Source organism: Rhyacophila brunnea, unplaced genomic scaffold, assembly GCF_057557595.1.
Source record: "Rhyacophila brunnea isolate RB1 unplaced genomic scaffold, BYU_Rbru_1.0 scaffold_19, whole genome shotgun sequence".
Taxonomy (NCBI): domain Eukaryota; kingdom Metazoa; phylum Arthropoda; class Insecta; order Trichoptera; family Rhyacophilidae; genus Rhyacophila; species Rhyacophila brunnea.
In genome coordinates, this window is record NW_028232848.1 from 10,526,324 (window position 1) to 10,549,761 (window position 23,438).

The window sequence follows — 23,438 nt, forward strand, 5'->3', positions numbered from 1 at the left end:
TATGTTATTATTAAATATATATGTAAATTTTATTTAGATTTACCGACATTGTCATTCACGATTTGGTATATTAGTTTATGTTGTGAACGTCTTAAATTAATAATCTGTAATATTCACTACATAAAATAAATAAAATTTGAATAAGTACTCGAGTTATTAGTCTATATTTTCACAATAGCTATTTATAATGTTCTCTAATTATATTGTATAAAATAATATGTTTACATAAAAATAAATAAAATAAATTTGCGATCCATATTATTACATTATTAATAATAAATGAATTTTTATTTTATAACAAGCAACACAGCCGCAGCCATACAGCGCGGTATCTTCTACATTACGTCATCCACATCTAATGTCACCCGAAAACTTTCGGCAAGTCGGAAGTTCAACAGTTTTACAAAAACACGGGAGTGGGGGGTCGCCGGCAGTTTGAGCCTGGCGGTCGAAGACTATTCGTCTATAGGCACAGGAGATTTATCTACCAAAGATAACTGTATGGGCGCCATTACGTGTTAATTGGCAGGTTCAACCTGCTACTCAACCTTGCTGTGTATGGCCAGCTATTAAGTGATTTGTCTGCAAGTTTCGAATATTTTATATTGAAAATTTCCAGTGTATGTACATACATAATAAGTTGTGGAATCACAGTTTATAGTATATTTTAGCACTACAACAGACCATGAGGCCCAATGACAGTAGTAGTAGTAGTGTAGTACCTGAAATAATCATAAACATCCAAGCTTTGAGAAAATCACATAAATACTTTGTGCCCTCGCCGGGAATCGAACCGGGAGCCCTCGGACGAAAGCCAGCGCCTTACGCTATGGACTGCGAAGGCCGCCGGATAAAGGGGGCACAGTATAGCTTTATATCTTGGCTACGGATGTTATAACGGTGATTTGAGGAACTACAACCCCCCTCGCACTTTCAGGTATAAGTCTATGCACCCGACCCCCGCTATAGTCCGCAACACTACATACAGCGCTATAAAATCGTAGCCAAGATATGATGGTTCTAGTATAGTCAAAAACACTTCATTTCTTCTTCCTGGTTGACTTGGGCTTCTCAAGCGCATACGGTTTGGGGACAGATGGCGCCACAATGCAGTCAGGAGAGTCAGCGGCAAAGTTAAGGCATTTGTTGGATCGAGTGATGCGCGTCTCCGCCGCCACTTCATCCAAGGGCCGTCTGGCGAACAGCTTGCGGCGAGAACTTTTTGCCCCGCTCATGCTGAAAATTTTAATATGTCAGTCAGTGAAATCACAAATAGTAGAAACATCATGCATCTTTAATATGTATTGTGAATGCAGCAAAGCTCGATTCGATACATATAAAATAAATTCAAGCTGCATTGAATGGATTATAAAAAAATCTTCCTATAGTATTCAGAATTTAGTAAACTATATTTTAATGATAAAAAAAAATCTTTTTAATGTTTTTTTAATATTTAAAATGAAAATCATTAAATTGCAGTTTTCACTTGAGGCATTACTTTCACCCTCAAGTGGATGACAAAATGCATTCTCTCTTCCTATAATTATTTATGAATTGCAAATCGTCGCTGTATTTTAAATACCTCCTATTTGGTTTGAGTCATATTCTGAGATTATCAAAAAAAAACTGTTTTAAAAAATAATCGTAAATGATATAAAATGTTTGAACCAAGGCTTGAACAAAAATGAACCATAAGTGCGAATGAGTAAGCATTCGGCACGCTTATATCTTCGCACTACGGCAAAATTAAACATTTTTTCAAAACGTCGCCGGTTAAAATAGGCTGGATTGATTACATTCATTTAAAAACTGCGAGCATGTGTTGCTGAAATTTATTGTTGTTGTGTTAAATATAAAGTTAGTGGTAATTATTTTTAGTTATTTTAGTAGAACATATTGTTAACTATGTTGTGTTTAAATTTGGTAGCCGTACTGAGAAGCAATACGATGGTATAACGTTTCATAGTTAAGTTGATAATAATAAAATCGAGGTTCTACTGTGCGTTATACGCAAGAAACACGGCTTTATTTTGTCGAAAAATGGGCGCTCTCTATATATCATTGCTGAGGTTTTAAAATTTTTTGTAGATCCTAATCATAAATTAAAATTGGATATTTTTTTTATATATCTATTAAGTTGTAAAATCGTAGCTTTTTCCATGTTTTTATCAAATAGGATTAAGTCTATATGCACTGTGTTAAATACGTTGAATCACGTGTAAATGATCTTAGATGCTCTTACACAGTATTAATTTACTATCGATTTTATTTGGTGATTTAATTTTTTATTTGATCTTTCCACAAGTGATACAATACTTAATAATGGTAGAGAAAAAAAATACACATCACGTGGTATGAATACTCACTTTCGTCAAAATCACCACATAGGAGGTATTTAATATACATCGACGAAATGTTCAGTTATAGTTTTTGAAAAGTAGTTATCTTAATTAAATTCTGTGATGTTTTGTTTATAAAATGATAAAAATTTTGGAGCCATGTGGTATGCACGTGAAACTTATAAATTAATGTGGGTTATGACATTTTACCTAATCAGTAATACTAAATAATATTAGAATACGCACCAATCGAAATCGTCAGATTTTTCCTTTTTCACTGTATAAAATCCATGCACCAATCTCTCTTCGACAATATCACACTGATTTCTTTCGGGGGTAACATAAGTGTTGGCGGCATTCTCATTATTCGAACTATTGTCTGTATGGGGAATACGCTCACACTTGATTATGCAGTCGGGATGCGTGACAACATTATCGGTAATATTTCTTTCGGGGGTAACATTAACAGTATTAGCAAAATTCTCCTTATTGAAATCCTTTTCTAAATCGGGTATTTTTTCACATTCAACAGTAATACATTCCGATACATCATTAATTTTCAAAGTTTCTAAACTGTTCATCTTCGGTTCCTCCTTAACATTGAAAGAACTCACACCTGGAATGATTTCACATACTACAATCGGATTCAAATGAGCAAACGTCCTGTTTGTCACATCAATGAGATTCGAACATGTGTTGTCATCGATAAATTCACTTTCTGAGACATGCAATTCTACAGTTTCCAAATCGTCACTTTTTGCCTCTCGCTTGAGTGATTGATCGAGTACGATTTCATATTTCGCTGACGTATTCAAATGTACAAATGAACCGTCACTTTTATTTATCGCTTGATCACAAACAGCTCTACATTTTGAGATGTCACCCAATTCAGTTGAGCCTTGTTCATTTAATTCATCAAGAATAGCTACAGATTCTTCCATTACAAATGTACCGTCATGTTTGTTAACAATATTTTCAACAATATCCCTGTTCATTTCCAAGTCTTGTTTATCAACATCACCCGATAGACTTAAACTAGTTTTAAAATTTACTGCTAAAACGGATAATGAACCGTCAATTGTTGCATTGTCATTCTCAAGACACCCACTGTCTCTAGCTTCGTCATGAGCCACTTCACACCCAAGTATTTCGACTTCAATTTGTTCATCCTGCATTTCTTCCACTTGTGCTTCTTCATCCTCTGATTCTGAATCAAATGTCTCTGATTTACCTGGAAGAAGAATATAGACATTGTAACAAGACTATGACTGAAATTAACCATAATATGGTATTAGGACACTTGATGATATTTCTGGAAAATTTTTACTGTCGAACGTGTTAAAACTCTAAAAATCCCCTCAAGTACAGCTAATCGCACTCCTGTTTTCAGATGAGGAATGCCCCCAAATTTATCATTTCATTATATGCTCCCGTGGTGTACGGTTAAATCAATTCAGATAATTTGAAGCTTTTTATAATAAAAATACGGCTAAAATGATCAGGAGTGATGTTAGAACTATTATTAATAAACTTTTGGTTTATTGCGAAGGCGAAGAAGAAAAAGAGTCGCAACTAAAATGCGAGCCAATATAATATTTAAAAAAGCCCCAGGCACAAGTTGCCATGACAGGTATGTCAAAATACAGTTTACTAGAAATATTTCCCCAAATACTGGGAATTATGTTTGTATAAATCATATAGTAAAGTTGTGTGTATCGTAATCGTATTTTATTAATATTTTTAGAGATATAAAAATAAAAATGATCATTTAAGTACAATGGCAGTGCAAAAATAAATCGGGAAGAATATTTTCAAGAATAAACATTGTCATTAAACCAATAATTAACAGAGATATAAAATTTACAACAATGCTTAAAATTATGTATGTACTTAAGTGTATCATTAATTTACAGGAATATCGTCTTATGCCTCCTCGACGCCTGGAAAAAATAAGATTATATTGGACAGTATGTACAATACGTCAAAAAGTGCAAGAGTTTTATACTCTCCGCAAGCATTTAGCTACAATGCTCGTTCGTTTGATCTAAACACATGCTAGAGTGAGAGCACAGTTCCGTTGAGCATTTGTTTGTGTTCGGTCGCGTTCACTGGTGGAGTGGTTTCATCAATGTGTTCTTCGCTCGCTGACAAATATACCTATACGATTACTAAATAGATTATGTTCTATATTCTAGTTCTTTTAGTTTAAACTTGTTTTGTGGATATTGTTCACTAGGCGTTTACACCAGCCGAGCGTGATCAGAATGCTCTGGCTCTCGCTCTACGTTCTTGTTGGTTTGGTCTAAATGCACCTTTATATTTTGTGTGTTATTCATTGAATAAAGAAATGTTGAAATTTAGTCGAGATGCTTGCAGTTTTTGTCAGATACAGGAGATAATAGTGTGAAGTATGATACAAATGAATCCGTTATGGGAAACACTTTGCAGCTAATTTAAAGATTAGTTATAGTACACATTGACTTCAGCTTCAATTTCATGTTTTTGGACTGGTTTTTTCCAATGTTTTTGATTACAATGAAGTTTTATCGGCAAATGTCGTCAGACGGAATCAGAAAAACTCACCGGTCATATTCAAGATGGACTTTTCTGCTTTTTTCAACTGCCTCTGAGAAGAATGATACTTTGATTCAGCCAGTAGATAGTCTCCTGTCAGTTCCTCGGTTTCCATCTGAAATTCCAGCAATTCATTTTCAAAATCACTAAGTCATTTTGAAATAGATATGGAATCAAGTTGGTCTCAAAATAAAGCTTGAAAACTTTAAAAAAAATTGGTGATTCATGCGACACATCCAAAGACTTCAGACTGATGAAGAGGTAGCCGACCGACCAATTAAATTCATAATCCCAGAATGTTTTTAGTATAGTTGAATTAGTAGCTATAGTGTGACTTCTTTATAGTGGCCAAAACGTTGACAGTAAAACGTCGTTAATAAGAACACGGATAATTCTAAATTCGGCGTCAAATCCATATCAATATATACATATCAAAATCATACCTTTAATTCGAATTTCGTAATTCGAAATGATTTCAAGGTCCTGGCATATAAAAATATTCAATACGTCTTAATAAAGTTCACTATTTCATGAGCTAGTCATTGAAAATTATGACAGACTTTTCTTAAAACATGATAAATTACTTATTTTATGAAGGTAATAAAAATAATCCTTACATTAACATTACATCCTTAATTGTGGATTGTTTATTGGATTTTCACATAGTTTTACTAGAGACCCAATGCCAATCAACTGTGTTGACAAATTGGAAAAATAAAAAATATTTCGTATTTTTTTATAATTCTAGCTCAACACGTGGTATTTGCACAGATTTTAATTTGAAAGAATTGTATCGAAAATAAGGTAGGCACATCTATGATCATAAACAAAATTAATGAAAATAAAAATAAAAACATTTCAAAATTTTAATATTTTCCCCCCATACATTACATATTTCGTTTTTCGGTCCCGTGGAATTCGTATTAACGAGGTTTTACTGCATGTAGATAATTTTTACAAAGGTGCGATTTCATCAGAACATTCCAGTATTTTATACCGTACAGAAAGTTATTCCTACTTTGAACTCATTACAGGCAACACTGAAACTCTATATTAGACTTTGGTTGTCTACTTGCTGTTTCAAGTCATTCATTTCATTCATTCATCTATCGCAGTGTCCAGACGTCCGTTGTTCAGTCGTCCTGGCATCTATAGTGTGACCGTTTAACCTTGAACATGCACAGTTGCGATTTATATAGTTCGCAGGAATCATGTTGATTATTGTCGACTGTATCTACATCAACAATATTACATTGCTTTCTCTCGTTCGGCACCCCTCCAAATACATCTTATTTTCTGGAAAAAAAAACTATTAACTCTCACACTAATATGGTATGTTTTAAGTCGGTGTTGCTTAGATGGTGGCGCTGAATCATCTTAGTTGACCCTCAGTCGCACTCAGTATCTGATCAAACCGCACCGAACTTTGGAATCCTACAAAATTTCTGTTGGGTGTCACTAAGTATTATCACTCTTAGAATTATATTTTCACTGTTTAATAATATTGTCTGTGGGGTTTTTTCCTCTTAGCCAAATGTATGGAAATGATAATATATGAGTGTGATCTATAAATCTGAACCAGAGGTAAAGTTATTTAGAAAACATTTAGATTTTGCAGTACCAATATCTAACACATAAAAGGGCTATTCTAACATATCACTTAACTCCAAAATCAATAAAAGTGATAAATTTCATGTCGCATTCAATCAATCAATTGCCCCAACTGTCAGCCATGTTTTTTAACGCTTACTTGATTCTAATCGGATGCATTTGGAATCAAGTAAGACGTGCTAACTGTGCCAACAATTATTGTAGATAACCGCCTTGTTTATGGAATTGCTCCGAGTGATATCCGTGTTAATTATTTAGGATAGCCCAGTCGGGCAACTTTTTTTTTAAAAATTATAACACAGTTTACATAACGCTGGTGTCTAAATATTATTATTACATTACCTCCAAGCAGTAATTATCAGCTGTCAGTCTGGCCAGTTCCTTCTGCTGCTTTTCGTTAACTGCCCGTTCACTTTCCAACTGAAAGAATAAACCATATCAACCCCTGACGTAAGTATGAATCAATTGGTAATAATGCTAAAATTAATATTCCGACACATTATTTGAAATAATCCCAGAAACATAAATACTAAAAAATATCCCAGAAATTAAATTGCACTCAATGGGATTTACCGATTAAGCTACCAGCACACATACTGTCTGTGCAGCAATGCATGTTATTTCTAATACTGGCAATATTATATTGCTGACCATCTTTTGTAATATTTAAATCAAAGGTATTTACAATACTAATACATATTGAATCATAGACGGTCTCTGAATTTAAATTTGAACATAATTTCACTTGCCTTTTTTTTTTATTTCTGGGTTTGTTCTAATTTACGCATGTTCGATAATTAATGATACATTCTTAAATATCGTGTATTTGTGTATTGTTTATGAATAAAAAATAATTTAGCTAATCGTCTCTGGGTTAGCAGTACATATCTGTATGTGATAGTAATAGTAACTCATGTGTTTATCGGATCGAAAGCAGGAATGAAAATTTATTAACCAAATTTTTAATGTAACAATACTTGATTCGTTAGAGTGGACAGCATATGGAATAAGTAGACCTTTAGGGATCTTGTTACTGTTGCCACTCAATCACACCGCAGAGAAATTCACCGATCTAGGTGATGCGCACGCTGGTTTTACTGCCTTTTCAGTTTTTTGTCACAATACAATATATTTTTTTTAAGTATAGTTAAAATGTTTAGACGTCAAATACAAATTAACATCATTATTAGCTTTGCTAAAAATATGAATGATTGAAATATGAGTTACCTGTCTCTGGAGAATCTCTATTTGCTGCTTGGCCATTTCTAGCTCTGCCGCCATGGTGTTATTCCTGGGGGGGCAGACGGATCTCCTGTCGTTGGCCAGTTTCTCCTTGTAAAGCGCTAGTTCCTCGCGGAGCCCTTCTTCCACCAGAGTCCTGTTTACAGAAGAGATGTCACAGCTCATGTTCGACGTCTCCTTCTGACCCTCTGATAGGAGTTCTGTCACTTGCTTCTTGTAGTAGTCCTTCACCATGTGTATCTGGAAAGTATAACATTAATCTTATTATGGTGACGATGCCAGAGAATATAGAAATTCATGCATTAACGGGAATCAAAAAATCCGGATGTTACTAAAATTTGGTATTACTTATTGTGTATGCGCCAATTGTCCAAAAACTCTTTCTAAAGCGTCGATGACATTGAGCTACTTTACAAGCTGCTTGTCAGCGAGTTTAAAAGCGGGCGAGTCAGCTAGTGCGATTGTGATGATGACACACAAAACTTTCCACTCACTCAGAAGCCAACAAGTTAATGGGTTGTAACCGTATTTTTGGTACTATTTTGACAGGATGTAGAGTAGTTGGTTTTTTTACAGGGAGGTCACCACTATCACTCTACTGCGCAGACGCAGATCGACCCACACGCCAGTGAATAGCGAGTAGAGTAGCCTGGCTTCCGACTTTCTTCGGTAGATTATTTACAATCTGTTTGTTAGCTAGTTCGATCATGACACTGGGCGAGTTTACAAGCAGATTGTAAATTCGCTGGCTTGTAGCTTGTAAAGTACCTCAATGTCATCGACGTGTGCAACAGTGCGCAATGCATGCAGGAACTACACTTTTATTCACGTGTGAGAAAGAATTTCAAAATTACCATCTCTATATAGTAAAGCTGTAAATATTTTCAATGAGCTGGTGTACATATTGTGATTGTCTCTTATTAGTAGAGAGCGGATTTGTGGAGTTTATAACGGTCAACCCATAAAAAAACACATTAAATTGGTGGACGAATCCAATATTCTAAGGAGACTTTTGCCCAAATTATTCTTAGTATGGATTTCTACAATTTGATAGTTGTTTTTTCTGCCAGCTCAGATGCGAAGGTACTTATCATAATTATCTTGCGAAAATAATTTTAGCTGAGCGGCGTATTGCAAACAATTGACATTGGCAATTAAAATTCTCGGGTGACTATATTTATTGTTCTTTTTATTGCAGCAATTTTATTGTAAGCAATAGTGAACCATTTTATACATTGCGTGTAAAATACATGTTTTAATAATTATAGATCTAAGAACTTTTGCGTAGGTACTTACAACTATTATACATACAAATACCAATTAATAGATACCTACAAATATTGAAAGGTTTTGTCCGTGGACCTTCTTGAAATATTCTACAAGTATCATATTGATATCATTACCAAGTATGTGCATAGGATCAAAACAATAGGTTCTCTGGAAATATTCGTTTGAATAATTATTATATAATTATAATTTATTATGTATTGCGTCAGCCGTAATTGCATTCTTCTAAAGGTTTTGCAATAACGCTTCAAATTTTCACTTCGGTTCATTATAAATTTTACGTTAATACATTTAGATTTAGAATATTACAGAGCTACTTACTAATCCGCAATGACACACACTTTACTACTTACCGTAATTAAATTAGCTATAAAACCTTAAGTAGATAAAATGTAGGTTACCGTTAATTTAAAAAAAGTCACCGCCCGTCCCATTTAAGGTTACATGTAAATTGTACGTAATACATTTCACCGTGGCACAGTTTGCGGTAAGCTTTCTATCGGAAAGAGATGACCGTATACAAGGTATCCAATTTTATTAGATTCAATATGAATATTAATTAAATTTTCATAGCCGATTGTGGCAAAATTCATAAATTCAATAATGAAAATCTAACCTAACAAATAATTATCCAGTAATCGGCTATTTTCAAAATTTGTTTGCCACTGGCTTCATGTAAACCGACAAGAACAGTGTTTTATTTAGAGATGAATTTTATCTCAGTACTATACGACTTAAAGAGGTTGGACGGTCTTTAACCCTTAGACTGCGTATGGCATGTAAACATGCCATAGACTTTATCTCGTATTTTTGACCTAACTAGAAGAGACACTTGTGGATAATATGCTTTAAAAATTAGTTCAAACCTTTAGGTAGACATATCAGGCAACAGATCATAAAAATGTCAAGTAAAACACAATGAAATATATTTTTGAAAAGAACACTCGTTATTCAGTCATTTGAATCGCGCGCCATTGCGAAGACGGGTGTACTCGATGTGTCACCAGGGTTATCAAAACAAAACATTGGTCTTGCATCGATAAGTGTGCATCGATAATATTTTTATTTACCTTTTAATTAATTATTACGATTACGTTAGTGTTATGTATTTTTTCTTAGTGATTTGTGATCTCGATAGAAACATTTTGACGATTTGTTTTTAGTATTTTTTGTCAATATAAATATATGTGAAATAATTATTTCACCCGCCAAAATGTCACTACCACATAATATTATCGAAGAAATAATGCTGGAAAATATTTTATCGACGCACAGCTCTCCAGTAAATTTGTTTGGCTTTGTTCATTGTTCCATATTTGATATTTACATTATTATAATGGGTAATAATTTTTATTTTTTATGTGCCACGAAACTGTGTTAGCTCTGTTCACATTCGACAGGCCCTATGTACAATGAAAAAGCCGACGGCGCCTCATAAATTATATCATAATAGTATTTTAGCAGTGCAGTAATTATTTTTAGTGTTTTATTCTCCAAAACATCCTAATGGTAAGTATAATAATAAGTAAGTGTCATGATGACATTATTTTATGGCAACGAAAATAAATATAGTTTCGGAATTTGAAACGGTAATAAAATTTTAGTTTACGACATACTAAATGCGATAACCCGATAACCCACTGATTATTCCACAAGTGATTTAGTAATATATCTGTCATCCCGCAAGCTCAACTCAGCCCTGTGCATAGCAAATACCAATGCGGCAAATTGCTCGGTAGTATGTGTTCAAACCGTGTATGTGAAGAGTGGACGGTCGCCATTTTGAACGCGCGGTGAAAGCTTGGATTTTTTTAGCGTCTTCATTTTCTTCGATTTATTTTAGTGAGAATGTCACGAATAGAGTTTATTTCTTGGTGCATTTGGAATAACTGATATATAGTTCATCTAGTAATCTATTTTTTAATTTTGAAATCGATCTGTTTTACCTGTAGTGACCATTTTAACAGATCAGTTGACTGAAAATAAATTCCCGCGAAAATGGCTCGCAGCGAAAGGGTTAATATACGACCATATGTTATTCTTCTTCTTCTTCCACCCTGTCACGTCCCAACATTGGGGCATAGGGCAAACACAAGTTGGCGCCACTTCCCTCGGTCCATCGCCAACTCCTGCGCCTCCCGCCATGTCAGACCTGCAGCACGTACATCGCTTTTGTAGCATCGCTGCAGGGTGAGGGAGGGCCGGCCACGGCGACGGAACCCTTGAGGCTGTACCACAAGTGTACGAAGTGCTGCACTCTTTGGCGGCATCCGGCATATATTATATCCGATACAATATTTCACGGTGAATTGAGATACGGCGAACTGCATAATATGTACCTACAGATTTCCAGACACACCCATTTAATCGTGTATTTAGGTATTCTTATTTGATTTAAATGCATGTAAAGTGTAAAAAAAACTATTCATGATATAAAACGACAGGCACCTAGACACATATTCCTTTAATAAACACTTAAGGTGATTCATCAGTGAAACGCCAAATAATTTTCTACCATAGGCGCGACGAAATTTTGCACTCGCTCCCATTCTGAGAGAGCATGTAGAGCTGGAAGGACGTCATTTTGCTTCGTGATGGCGACGGCCGTAATAATTCCTAAATCGTGTAAAGATGACTTAAAACGTTACCCATTTACTTTAAAAAGAAAACATGTCAATGAATATATTATTATTGTCACTGATAAAATAATAAACAGAACATTAAATGGACACATGTTGGATTTATAAGACAAATAATATTTGGTTTGACAGGCCTCATTTGCACACGCGACCCGCAAACCGCGCATCGCCTAGCGACGATCTTTTTAGACCGTGTCTCAACTAATGCATGGCCTTAAGAGGATGTCTTTGCCTCAATTTACGATGAAATGTGACTTCAACGCCATCTAAAGGCATCTTCCCATGAATTTCTAAAAAACATTACTAAAAACTTTGGTCGATCGCAACCAGATGGCAATAAAATATAAAATAAAATATTGAGTGTCGCCACATATTAAAAATCATAAGCTTGATAAAAATGCATTTAAATTTATTATATATTTACTTACCTACGTAAAAATATTTACAATTAATATTTTCCCCATAAAATATTTACAATGGGAAAATATTTACAATTCTAACATGTCTATTTGATTTGATTTAAAGTGTTTATGATTTTTTCATTTTGTTTACCGTAATTTTTTTACAGTGGCCATAAAAGGGTAACCTGTCCAGTTAATGAACCAGATTTTTTTACGTTGTCAATACTAATATAAATATTTTTCTACAGTGAAGTTCATTTATAGTAGTAAATGAACATTTAAGTTCTTCAAATGTTTATAAGATTGAGTTTAATCTTGAACAATTGACAATTAAGTACATCGAATTTCTGGAGGTGGAATAAAAAAAGAATATTATTAAATGAATAGCAAAACAAATGCCATTCGAATTATTATTAAACAAAATAAGGAATATACAGTTGTACTTGGTTATTACTAGGAAGGTTGGACCGGCTGAATTTGCTAGTTATAAGCGGTACTCGTTATATCAGAGAATAGGTATTTTTATTGTCGGCGAAAACAACAATTAGACACTTAACTAGTGTCATAAACGTAATCCGTCCCCGGCAGCATCCTGTCCGACCGGACCGGGGGTTTTTAAACGATCAACACACAGTATTTTAGCTCGGTATATCCGATAAGTATCTTGTTATAACAGTAAATAAAAATGTATGGAGAAAATCATATACCAAATGTCAACGATTGTTTCTTCATTAAATCCGAGATCTCGCTATGTCCAAGATTGTAATAACCGAGTTCGACTGTAGTTATAATTATGATATATAGACATCCCAATTTGTTTCGTTTCAACCATGTCCGATCCTAATGGGATCATATGGGCCTCCACAGAGTGGACGGTTTGTATTAATTAACTAACCGAGATAAGAATAAAGTAAGACACCAACGAATTGAATAAAAAAGAAGTTGAAGGTAAGAAAAAACGTAAATAAACATGGGAACAAATCTTGATAAGCAAACCCAAGGACAAAATAAGTGACAAATTAAAAAAAAAATTGTAAAATGTAAGAAAAAAAATTTAGAATTTGAGGTAGGTGCACCACTGATTACATAATATTCTAAGAAAAAGACAGAACGTGAATTCTTTGAAAAAATCTTATGTCGATTTTAACGAACAGTGCAAGATAAAATAAAAGATAGTTATATTTATTTTACCTATAAATATGTAGGTGAAATGGATTTGGAGATATAAAAAGAAACCTTTTTGGCCCAGTGGTTTCTAGGTGTGGACTTTTGTAATTCCCTCATCTCGAATAAGTAATTAAAAATTATCAATACCTATACCAAATTCCTAGGTATCTATTATGATTGAAAAGTAGATCTTAATTATTTGTATTTATGATTGCTTCATAAAAAACAATATTTACGACTTTATGATGTGGCAGATAAATGAGCAACTAAATAGTGATCCAAATATTATGAAAACTCCAACTATCAAAGCATCACGGCATAAAATTAGTAATACCACGGTTATACACAATTTATTGTACCTACTTATTGTTATAATTTTCTTAGTTAATTTTCATAATCGTTGTTTTAATTTAATTTATTTTAATTCAAATTCATCTCTTATGTGTTCATTCACTGAATTGTTTACCCTATCTTTTCAAAGCATATAGTCTTTACTTTTTTTAACATACTAAATTATCAACCTACAGTTTACGACAGACAGTTATAATAGGCACGTAGATAATAATTTTAAGGTCGTAGACAGGAATGAACGTTCGATGGCCCAAATATAGTACAATAGTATGTATGTAATTAAAGTTAGGGTACAAGTCGGTTATCCTGGATACAGCGGCAAACACATATTGAAAATAGCCGATATACTAGATTATTTGTTAGGGTTACCTAACCTAACCTAATCTAACTTAATCTAACCCAAACTAACAAATAATCTAGTATATCGGCTATTTTCAAAATGTGTTTGCCGCTGTATCCAGGATAAACATATAGAACAAAAGTTAGTGATGTGGAAGTTTGTCGAGGCTGTTTTGATCGGGTTAATTTGTCTTTGAATAATATTGTGACTAGAAATTTTAACAATTCTTATTATTTTTAACATTGTATATTGTTCATAATTTTCGCGACTACCACGTGAATAGACGAATTTTACTTACTTATAAACATTTTAAACACTTAACATAAATAGGGAGAAATTGTACAGTCACTAGACAAAGATTAAATGTGATGTGTGTCATAAGTATGCTTTCTTTATATTATTATGAAACTATATTTATTTTAAAATCGCTATATAAAAGGTAGGTACGTCAAAACAGTAATAAATATCTGAAATAATTTCACAACACTATTTCAAAAAGTGGAGGTTGATATATGATCGTCCATTGTGACATATGCTCCAATATCGCAAGCCGAAAATATTATTATGGACAGAGCAAAATTTAACAGAGTTCTTGCCTTCATACATGACTAACCTTTATTTTCAATGTATGTGTGTGTGTGTATTTTTTAATCTATGTAAGTATTGTTTCAAAAATGGTTCGATTTATTTCCGCGTTAGCAGCACATGTCGATCAAGTCTTGTCAAATATTAATTTTATTTACAATCGATTAGTTAATATACAAAAATACACAATTAAATTTAAATAACTACCCTAAAAATTAATAAATAATATTTTTAATAGAAACGCTAACCGCTTTTTCACAGTTATTGCGTACAAACCGAGTTTTTTCGATTTTAATTACATACTTTCTAACCTCAAAATCGATGTTTTTTAAATTTGAAAAAAAAAGATTTAAGGATATAATAAATTCCAATTTCCGTTTAGCGTTTTCCTAGGTAATAGATTTACGTATATTTTTATCGTAATTTTGATAATTAAACTTATGTCATTTATTCTTGCCACCCGATACAAATGTACCGAATTTGACACGTATTTTTGGAATATGGAATTACATGATGACTTTAAATTTTTTATTTTATTTTTCTCATTACTTTTGAATATATATTTACCGATTAATAAACTTTTCTAGCTATTTTTAGATAACAACTTTACATAGAGACATCACCTTAATATGAAAGTTTTAATTTTTTTTGTACTTTTGTAATTTTGATATATACCTAATATTTTTTATCGTAATGGACATTTTTAATTGAATAACACCAAAAAAATATAGGCGCATATTGTTGCGTACATAAAAATTAGCTTTAATAAAAAACTGACTGCTTGGTGATATTTGTACTTATTTATTAAATGACTGATTTATATGGATAGGTACTATCACCGGCCTTCTGCGCGCTCTGAAGCGGAGATGGCAGGCCGTGATAACGTCAAGGTCAAAGCGGGGGTGGGGGACAGAAACGCACGGGGTATTTGGTCAAGGCTGGTTTATTGTAAGTCGTTACATGTTATTGTCATGGCGGTCGGTCGGTAATTGGCGGGCTGCAAACGTGGCTTCTTTGCGTCCTAGCTGCTGATGCTTGGCGTGCGTGTTGGATGCGTGTTCAACCGTCAGATTCGGCGTCATCCCGCTCTCGGTCGCGAACCTCCCTGTTTTACCGACAAATTGACCGGTGGCGGCGCTATCGGTAGGCCGCGTCTGTTTTGGCGGGATTCTGACGAATTTGAATTTCAAGGAGACGGGTTCCGCTCGGCCGAGGGTTGCGATCACCGCGAAGAGTGGACGTAGGCTGTGGTATTTTGGGAAATATGATGGTTCGGTCCGCCCTTTGAGGTAGTCTCCTGTGGGAGATTTCCATCTGGTATCAGTACGTTATGAGATGGGGCAACTTTATCACTGAAAAATTTGCTATGTTTAAAATTCATCAACTGTAGGTGACAAATTTTGAATTGCTTGTAATCGCTTCATAAATGAAGAAAGTGAACAACTTTAAAATGAATTATTTTCAATACAATATTATTTATCATCATCAGCTGTGGTATACACCAATATAGTATATATTTTTATCGAAATACAAGATTTTGTACACATGTTGACTGAGATGTAGTGTACCCATATATGAAACTATGGGTTGCGGGTTCAATCCGGCAGATGGGAAAAATAAAGCATATTGTTTTTTCAGCGTGTACCTACTCGATCTACTGAATGAAGTTAGTGGGTTGGGTGAATCGACTAACAATAATAATTATTCCTCGTAAAGAAGGGTACGTTAAAAGGTAGGTATAACTTGCACTGCATAGAGATATATGTTTTCAAATTAGGACTGAAAATGGTATCCATCTATCTATCATTATTTTAGGTATGCGTATTGTTCTTAAATCAGTTGTTTTATATAATTTATTGGCGTAACAGAATATAGAAAGCTCCATAAAGACAATGTTTTTATTATTTAAAGGATATTGTGTACATAAAGAATTATTAATCCACGACGTTCACAATATGATATGTAATTTAAAGAAGAGTAAGTGAAGTAATTTATAAGTATACCTAATACATAGCAAGATGTACACGTTTCTAGTGAGAGTATTGATAAGTCACGCAGCCCTTGTTATCGGTAGGTACTTGAAGTGATATAATATATTTTATGAGTATGACTATTTCATCCATTATTGTTATTTTTAAGTTAATAAGTAAGGAATTCAAAGATATAATATTACATACAGATGTATAAGTAAGTAGATATTTAATATACAACAAATAAATATGCGAAATGTACAATAAGAGCTTTAGAAAATTATAAATCATCCAATGAACTATTTTTTTATTCAACTTTTAATTCACAAGATTTGACAATGTAAAATTTAAACTGAAGATAGCTACATAGTTTGAAAACACATCAAAGAAATATTTAACCACTGAAAAGATCTTATTAACAAATAATACGATGCCCAGCAGGATACGAACCTGCGCCCGCTGGATTCGCGCCAATGTGCTCTGCCAACTAAGCTACCTGCGTATTATTTTTAATTGCGATATACGAGGGTGGGTCAATAATTCCTTAGAAAAAAGCATTAAAACAGTTTTTATTTTTGTATTTTTTTTTTATTTCTCAACATAATCTCCTTGGAGCTCAATACACTTGGTTAGAAGTTTCTCAATTTTTTTTAAACCGTCAGAAAAATAAGTTTTCGGAAGGTCCTCAAAATAAGCATTTGTCCGATCGATGACTTCTTCATTTGAAAAAAAACGTTGTCCACTTAGCCATTTTTTTAAGTTTGGGAAAAGGAAAAAGTCACTGGGAGCTAAATCTGGCGAATACGGTGGGTGGTCGACCAATTCGAACTTCAATTCTTCAATTTTAGCCATTGATCGTAAACATGTGTGAACACGGGCATTGTCCTGATGAAAGAGGATTTTTTTCCTGTTTAAATGAGGCCGTTTTTCTTCAATTTTGTTTTTTAGCTGGTCCAATAAAGATGCATAATAATCCCCTGTTATTGTTTTTCCTTTTTCCAAATAGTCAACGAAAATAATTTCACGTGCATCCCAAAATACAGTAGCCATAACCTTACCAGCTGATTTTACGGTTTTCGCCTTCTTTGGACATGGTTTGCCTTCGCAATCCACTGCTTTGACTGTTCTTTCGTCTCGGGAGTATAGTGGTGTATCCATGTTTCATCTACAGTCACAAAGCGACGAAAAAATTCATCCGGATTGCGTTGCATGAGCGACAACAGGGCTTTAGAGGCCACCAGCCTATTGCGTTTATTGTCGACTGTGAGCAAACGCGGCATCCATCTTGCAGAAATATTTTTCATGTCCAATTTGTCATGTAAAATAGAAATGACGCTACCTTTTGAGATCCCTGTAACCTCAATTATCTCACTCAACTTTAATCTTTGGTCACTTAACACCATATCGTGGATTTTATTGATCATTTCTGGTGTAGTCACCTCTACAGGACGTCCTGAGCGTGGTTCATCCTTTGTTGATGTACGACCACGTTTAAATTCATTTAACCAGTTATAAATAGTTGCAAGTGAAGGAGCAGATATGCCGTGAACTAAATCCAACTCATTTTTTATTTCCTTTGCTGTTAACCCTTTTATATTAAAATGTTTAATAACAGCTCTAAACTCAATTTTCTCCATTTTCCATTTTTCCATTTTTCACAAGCAATTTTTTTTTTTAAATGTACGAGAAACACACAACAACCCGACCAATCTGATTGAAACTTCGCAGCATACTGAATCGGTAGTGCCGCTGCATGAAAACAAACCGCTTACAGTACTAGTCGCGCCACCTGTCGGCTTTTCTAAGGACTTATTGACCCACCCTCGTAAATCATTTATCACAAATATATTTAGCCAAGCTGAAATTTAAGAGATAAATCCCTCCATAGCTATTATATATTTTCATATGATACATTTCATTTTAAATATCGTCGTTGATTCTACAATACCTGCAATGAGTACAAAACCAAATTGTAAATAGACAAAAAAAAAACTGTTTTAAAAAATAGCTAAATATGTTTCAAGTCAGTTGACTATACAATTTGATGACATTGATGAATAGTTTTACATTTATTGAATTATAAAAAAAAAAAAAAAAAAAGAAAGGAAATAGACAATAAACCTTGATTATTCTCTTTATTAGCACATGACAGATATTGTCAGCATCTTTTTGATTACATAACAGGTATTTGTTGTGAACAAATTTTCAAAATCAATTTTAGAAAAATGTGAACATCCATGAAAAAATATTATACGTAGTATTTTATAATCAAGTTTCTGAAAATAAAATGAATCAAACAAAGAACATACTACCATGACAATCAAAATTATTTTTATAATATTTTGCTATGATATTGACGTAAACCGCAAATTATCATAGAATGTGATGATCCTTTTCGATACCTATCGTTTTTCAGCTCTTGAAGGTGACAATATTTGGATGCAAAAATGGGTATATCCTCGATATACATTTTTAGACAATATTATTGCCTGATTTTCTTCGTTGCAAAAGAGGTAGCCATTCACATGAATAGCTCAAACAATAGTTGATATCACCATTCGGTAAATATTTTAATTGACGAATATCATCGGCAGCAGGGTCTCCGGCTCTCTTGCCTGGTCTGAGTGATATGAGGTTTGTTTGTAACTGATCATACTGTGAAAAAAAAAATCAAAATTTAGTACTTTCACCTTATATTGTTGCTTCTGTCGTGCTAATCTCATCCGTGCTATGTAATCCGATGGTGAATTTATTGTTGCCTTGAAATAATGTTCCAGCGTCGCATGAACACTGTCGGCCTCCATCATAGCGTGACTTTTTTCCAAAATATGTTGATAAATATTGTTATCGATTTTTTCTTAGCCGTATCGCTTAGAGCACTGGCTAACACTTTATTGCCATTCTGGTAATTACAGCCATTAGATATAAGTACCACTTCTTTATAGCTAGGGGTAGATTTTCTATATAATCCATAATTCATACTTGATACACCCCCATTTGCTTCATGCCATACGTACAATGACACTTCTTTATTATTAAATTCATATATGATGAAGTTATGAACTTAGAGTTTTTGCTTGTAATACATGGCAGAAGCATCTGTTTTGGGGCACAAAAGTACACTTTGGAAATCCATGGTCAATACCAGTTTTTCAGAACTTGCACTCTCTTTTGAAGCATTTTTTTGCAGCCCTATAAGAGTGTTTTTTTGAAGAGTTTTAACCGAAGGCTCCAACAACTCAGCTTGTTATATAATATCTGAAGACACGGATACATTTTTCATTGACGACCGTAGAAGGATCATTATTTATGTGTATAATATTATGTTGTTCACCTGAACGGAATGTTCCATTTAAAATATGAGTAAGTCCATCGTCAGGGGGTAGCAATGTAATATAGTCTAGAAATTTAAAGGTATCTGCATTTGAATTTGTGAATTCATTTAAATTTCTATGACCATCTACGGGAGTTAAAATAATATCTCCAACATCTGGAGATCAACGATGGAGGAGCTTCATTAACCCGGCCGCCGCGTCAGTTTCAATATGAAAGAAGCCCGCTCTGCGGTAAGGTTTTTATAAATGCTGTGCTTCGCTGTATTATGATAAATACGGCAATTAAAAATAGCTGGTATAACTGTTATCATGCCTAGATACATAAGGTTCGAAGTACCACACTAAAAAATAGAATCTATTGTTGAATTTAGCTGTGTTTACTTCAATGAAATCATTGATAGTCCTTTGTATTGAAAAATCATGGAGCCATGTTTGATGACGTAGACACGCTTGTGCGCCCATAAAAATTAATAAATCACTCACTATAATATTTTACTCATGTTAGAAACACTTAAAAATGCCATTAAAAATATTGAAAATAATAGCTTTTATGTGTGTGTCACATATTATTACATGTTTTATGGTTCGCGTAAAGTTGAGTCCACACTGGTTGAAATATTATAATAATTTCTTTTGTTATTTTTTGAGTGAAATTTGGATTTTTACTAGATTAAACTTTTCAGTTTTATTGAGCATTGTGTTATGTTAGTGATTGTCGTTTTATGTTTTATAAAAAAAATAATATTTATTTTGTAAAATCTGCGTAATTTTTTAAGTGCTATAAAAACATTTTTTGCGTGAGGTTTTAAAATTTTATAAACATTAAATTGCATGCAAAGATAATATGTAATATAGTTGAAAAGTCAATATTCCATGATTTATATTTTATATTATGTTGTATTATACCCGTGTGTTTTTTTTATACTTACGTTTATTTATACGTTTTATATATTCCTTCATAGTAATTCGTAATTTATTGGTAAAACTCGCAATCGTCCTAACTAAAATATAATAATATATTATATTTTTTCATTCCGTGTGGACGCATCTTTACAAATATTTACGACTTTCAATAATGAGCTCGATTTATGACTTTCAAACAATTGGGGTGACACATGATGACATGACCATGAGTTATAAAAATAAATGACATAATCCAGAACACAAGTTCAAGTACATATTTAGAAATATTTCGACGACACATTATTTATTGTTTTCGGTTCGGTTTTTTGGTTGTCTTTTATTCCCGCAAACAGGGTGTTGTAAAGATCGCGGTGATATGAATATTGAAACTTTACAAGGTAAATCACTCGGCGCACATTCAACTCGAATGAAAATATTTTGTATGCCTAGTGCGCAGGCGCTGTAAAATACCGCGTAGATTTGAACTGATGCAATCGTACCGGCGAATCTCAATAGATCGAGAGGGTTCGAAAGATCGATGATTATGATAGGTAGTAAAACAACATATTTTTGACAAAGTTATATAGGTGGAAGTAGGCGGATGGATCGAGCTATTTTTTAATAAAATTCTCAATGCCGCATGAACAATATTTCTTGCGTTATCCACAGGTCAAGGTTTGCGTATCTGACTGCTATACGGTCGCCCATGTGTTACGTACTAGCTGTATCCTACTGGAATACGGTCGCCGGGAAAGGGTTAAAAATCTGAAGGAGCTTCGTATCAGAGCCAGAAGCTGTAAAATTATCTAAAGTTCCCCCAGATCCTTGATACTTTTTGTGTAGTGCTAATTCAAGAATATTTTCCCTCGATATGACATCTCTAAAAACAATGTTATGAAAATTACATGTCAAAAAAACAGTTAAAATGACAATGAACACACGAATGAAAACAGATAAAACGTTTCACTTTTGATTATTATAAACATAGGAAAGTAAAATTTAAATATTGGGTATTGAGGTGGTGGTTGTTAATATACTTCCTGAATTCGGATAAAACCTTAATGTAGATCAGGGGGGGGCAAACTTTTTGGATGGAGGGCCAAATTCAAGAATTCAAAATGAGTGGCGGGCCGCAAGTAAAATACCATTTTTAGATATACACTATTTATTATCACGAAAAATAAACATTACAAAAAAATTAATTAGAAGAACGAAACTGTTTTTTTTAACATTTTTTAAATTCAGGTGTTAATTTTGTAGTTGATATTCTCAAAACTGCTTGTAAATGGGCATCGGAGATATTTGATCGTAAAGAATTTTTATTGAGGTTCATGATCGAAAATGTTTGTTCACATATATAGGTTGATCCAAAAATAACGAACATTTTTCTTGCATAATCTTTAAGTTGGTCGAATTTGTCTGAATTAAGGGCTTTGTAAAATTTGGAGATTTCTTCACGACGATGCAATTCTCTTAAATCAGTGTCACACTGCAGATCAATAATCTTAAGTTGTAGCTCTGTCGGTACACCATGCCCCCCACATCTTGACGCGGGCCCCGAAGCCAGGGTCTTGGGCGGGCCCCGTACCTATCGCTATGGTTAAAGGCAGTCTGACGCTCTCCAGTATTGTTTTTCAAATGGTGTTCGAGGTCAAATAAAATTCAGTGTAATTTAGCGATTTTTTAACACAGTATTTCTCAACTCGTCCCAACTATATGTTTTAAAATGGTAATAGGTTAGAAGTAAGCTAGCGCCGCAGGCGACTTTTTTTTGCTATTAGAGCAAAATTAAGATGTGTGTTTATCTCATTTATCTGGTCGACCCGTCACGCTGGGCCCCACCTGAGCCCGGGCCCCTAGGCTAGAGCCCTGTCAGCTCCCCCCTTGTGGGGGCCATGCGGTACACTATCAATATCTATTGAAAATGGATTGCGTACTATTGCTAAACTTGTCTCAATTTTTTGGAAGTCACCAAATCTTTGTGAAAAATCGTCATTCAGAGCTTTAATAATTTTACCATATTATTCAAATTTATATTCTGGTATATTCAGCAACTTCAAAGTTGGAAAGTGGTCCACGTTGTTATTCGATATTTGTCGAAGGATTAACTTGAGTTTTAATTGAAATCCAATCAAACTTTTTACCATATCATGGGCATATATTTTTTTTCCTTGCAACGCGGAGTTAAAAGTATTTAAATATGTCACGATGTTCAACGTCGAAAATATTGGTTACATAGTGTGAGACGAGACGCAAGGAAGACGTACCTACTGAGATAACACATTTACGAAACAACAAATTCTTCAAATTTTAATCTATTGTCAATATTTCTTAAAAAATTATAAAAAAGTTATTCGTAATCAGAAGTACAATTAATGATGGCGGGCCGCAAAAAAATACCCGGCGGGCCACATGCGGCCCGCGGGCCGCAGTTTGCCCCCCCCTGATGTAGATTATAGCGGCTCTAATCTTTTTAAATACCTAAATTGAAATTAAGTAATGGCAAAATGTGTTTTCAACCATGTTGATGTTACAATAACTTTACACCTAACAGAGTAAATAGTAAAAGTTACTTCAACCTTACCCACTAAATTTCAAACATTTTTAATTCTTGAATACAATTATATAATTTTATTATAGTAAGTAGAAGAAATAATATAATTCTCACCATGCAACAAATCAATGGATACCTAA

The 23,438-nt window shown here is 33.7% G+C and overlaps 1 protein-coding gene across 1 annotated transcript in view; it reads right to left on the reverse strand.

Annotated features, from left to right (window-relative positions):
• Positions 1–964: 964 nt before the first annotated feature.
• LOC147072740 (uncharacterized) overlaps positions 965–23,438 on the reverse strand; it is a 46,556-nt gene continuing 24,082 nt past the window's right edge. Inside the window, exons 9-13 of the mRNA XM_085946145.1 lie at positions 7,752–8,006; positions 6,867–6,944; positions 4,923–5,028; positions 2,586–3,570; positions 965–1,236 (exon numbers count right to left, since the gene is read on the reverse strand). Coding sequence (XP_085802271.1) covers positions 1,041–1,236; positions 2,586–3,570; positions 4,923–5,028; positions 6,867–6,944; positions 7,752–8,006 — 1,620 coding nt within the window. The 3' untranslated portion in view covers positions 965–1,040. The remainder of the gene's footprint in view (positions 1,237–2,585; positions 3,571–4,922; positions 5,029–6,866; positions 6,945–7,751; positions 8,007–23,438) is intronic.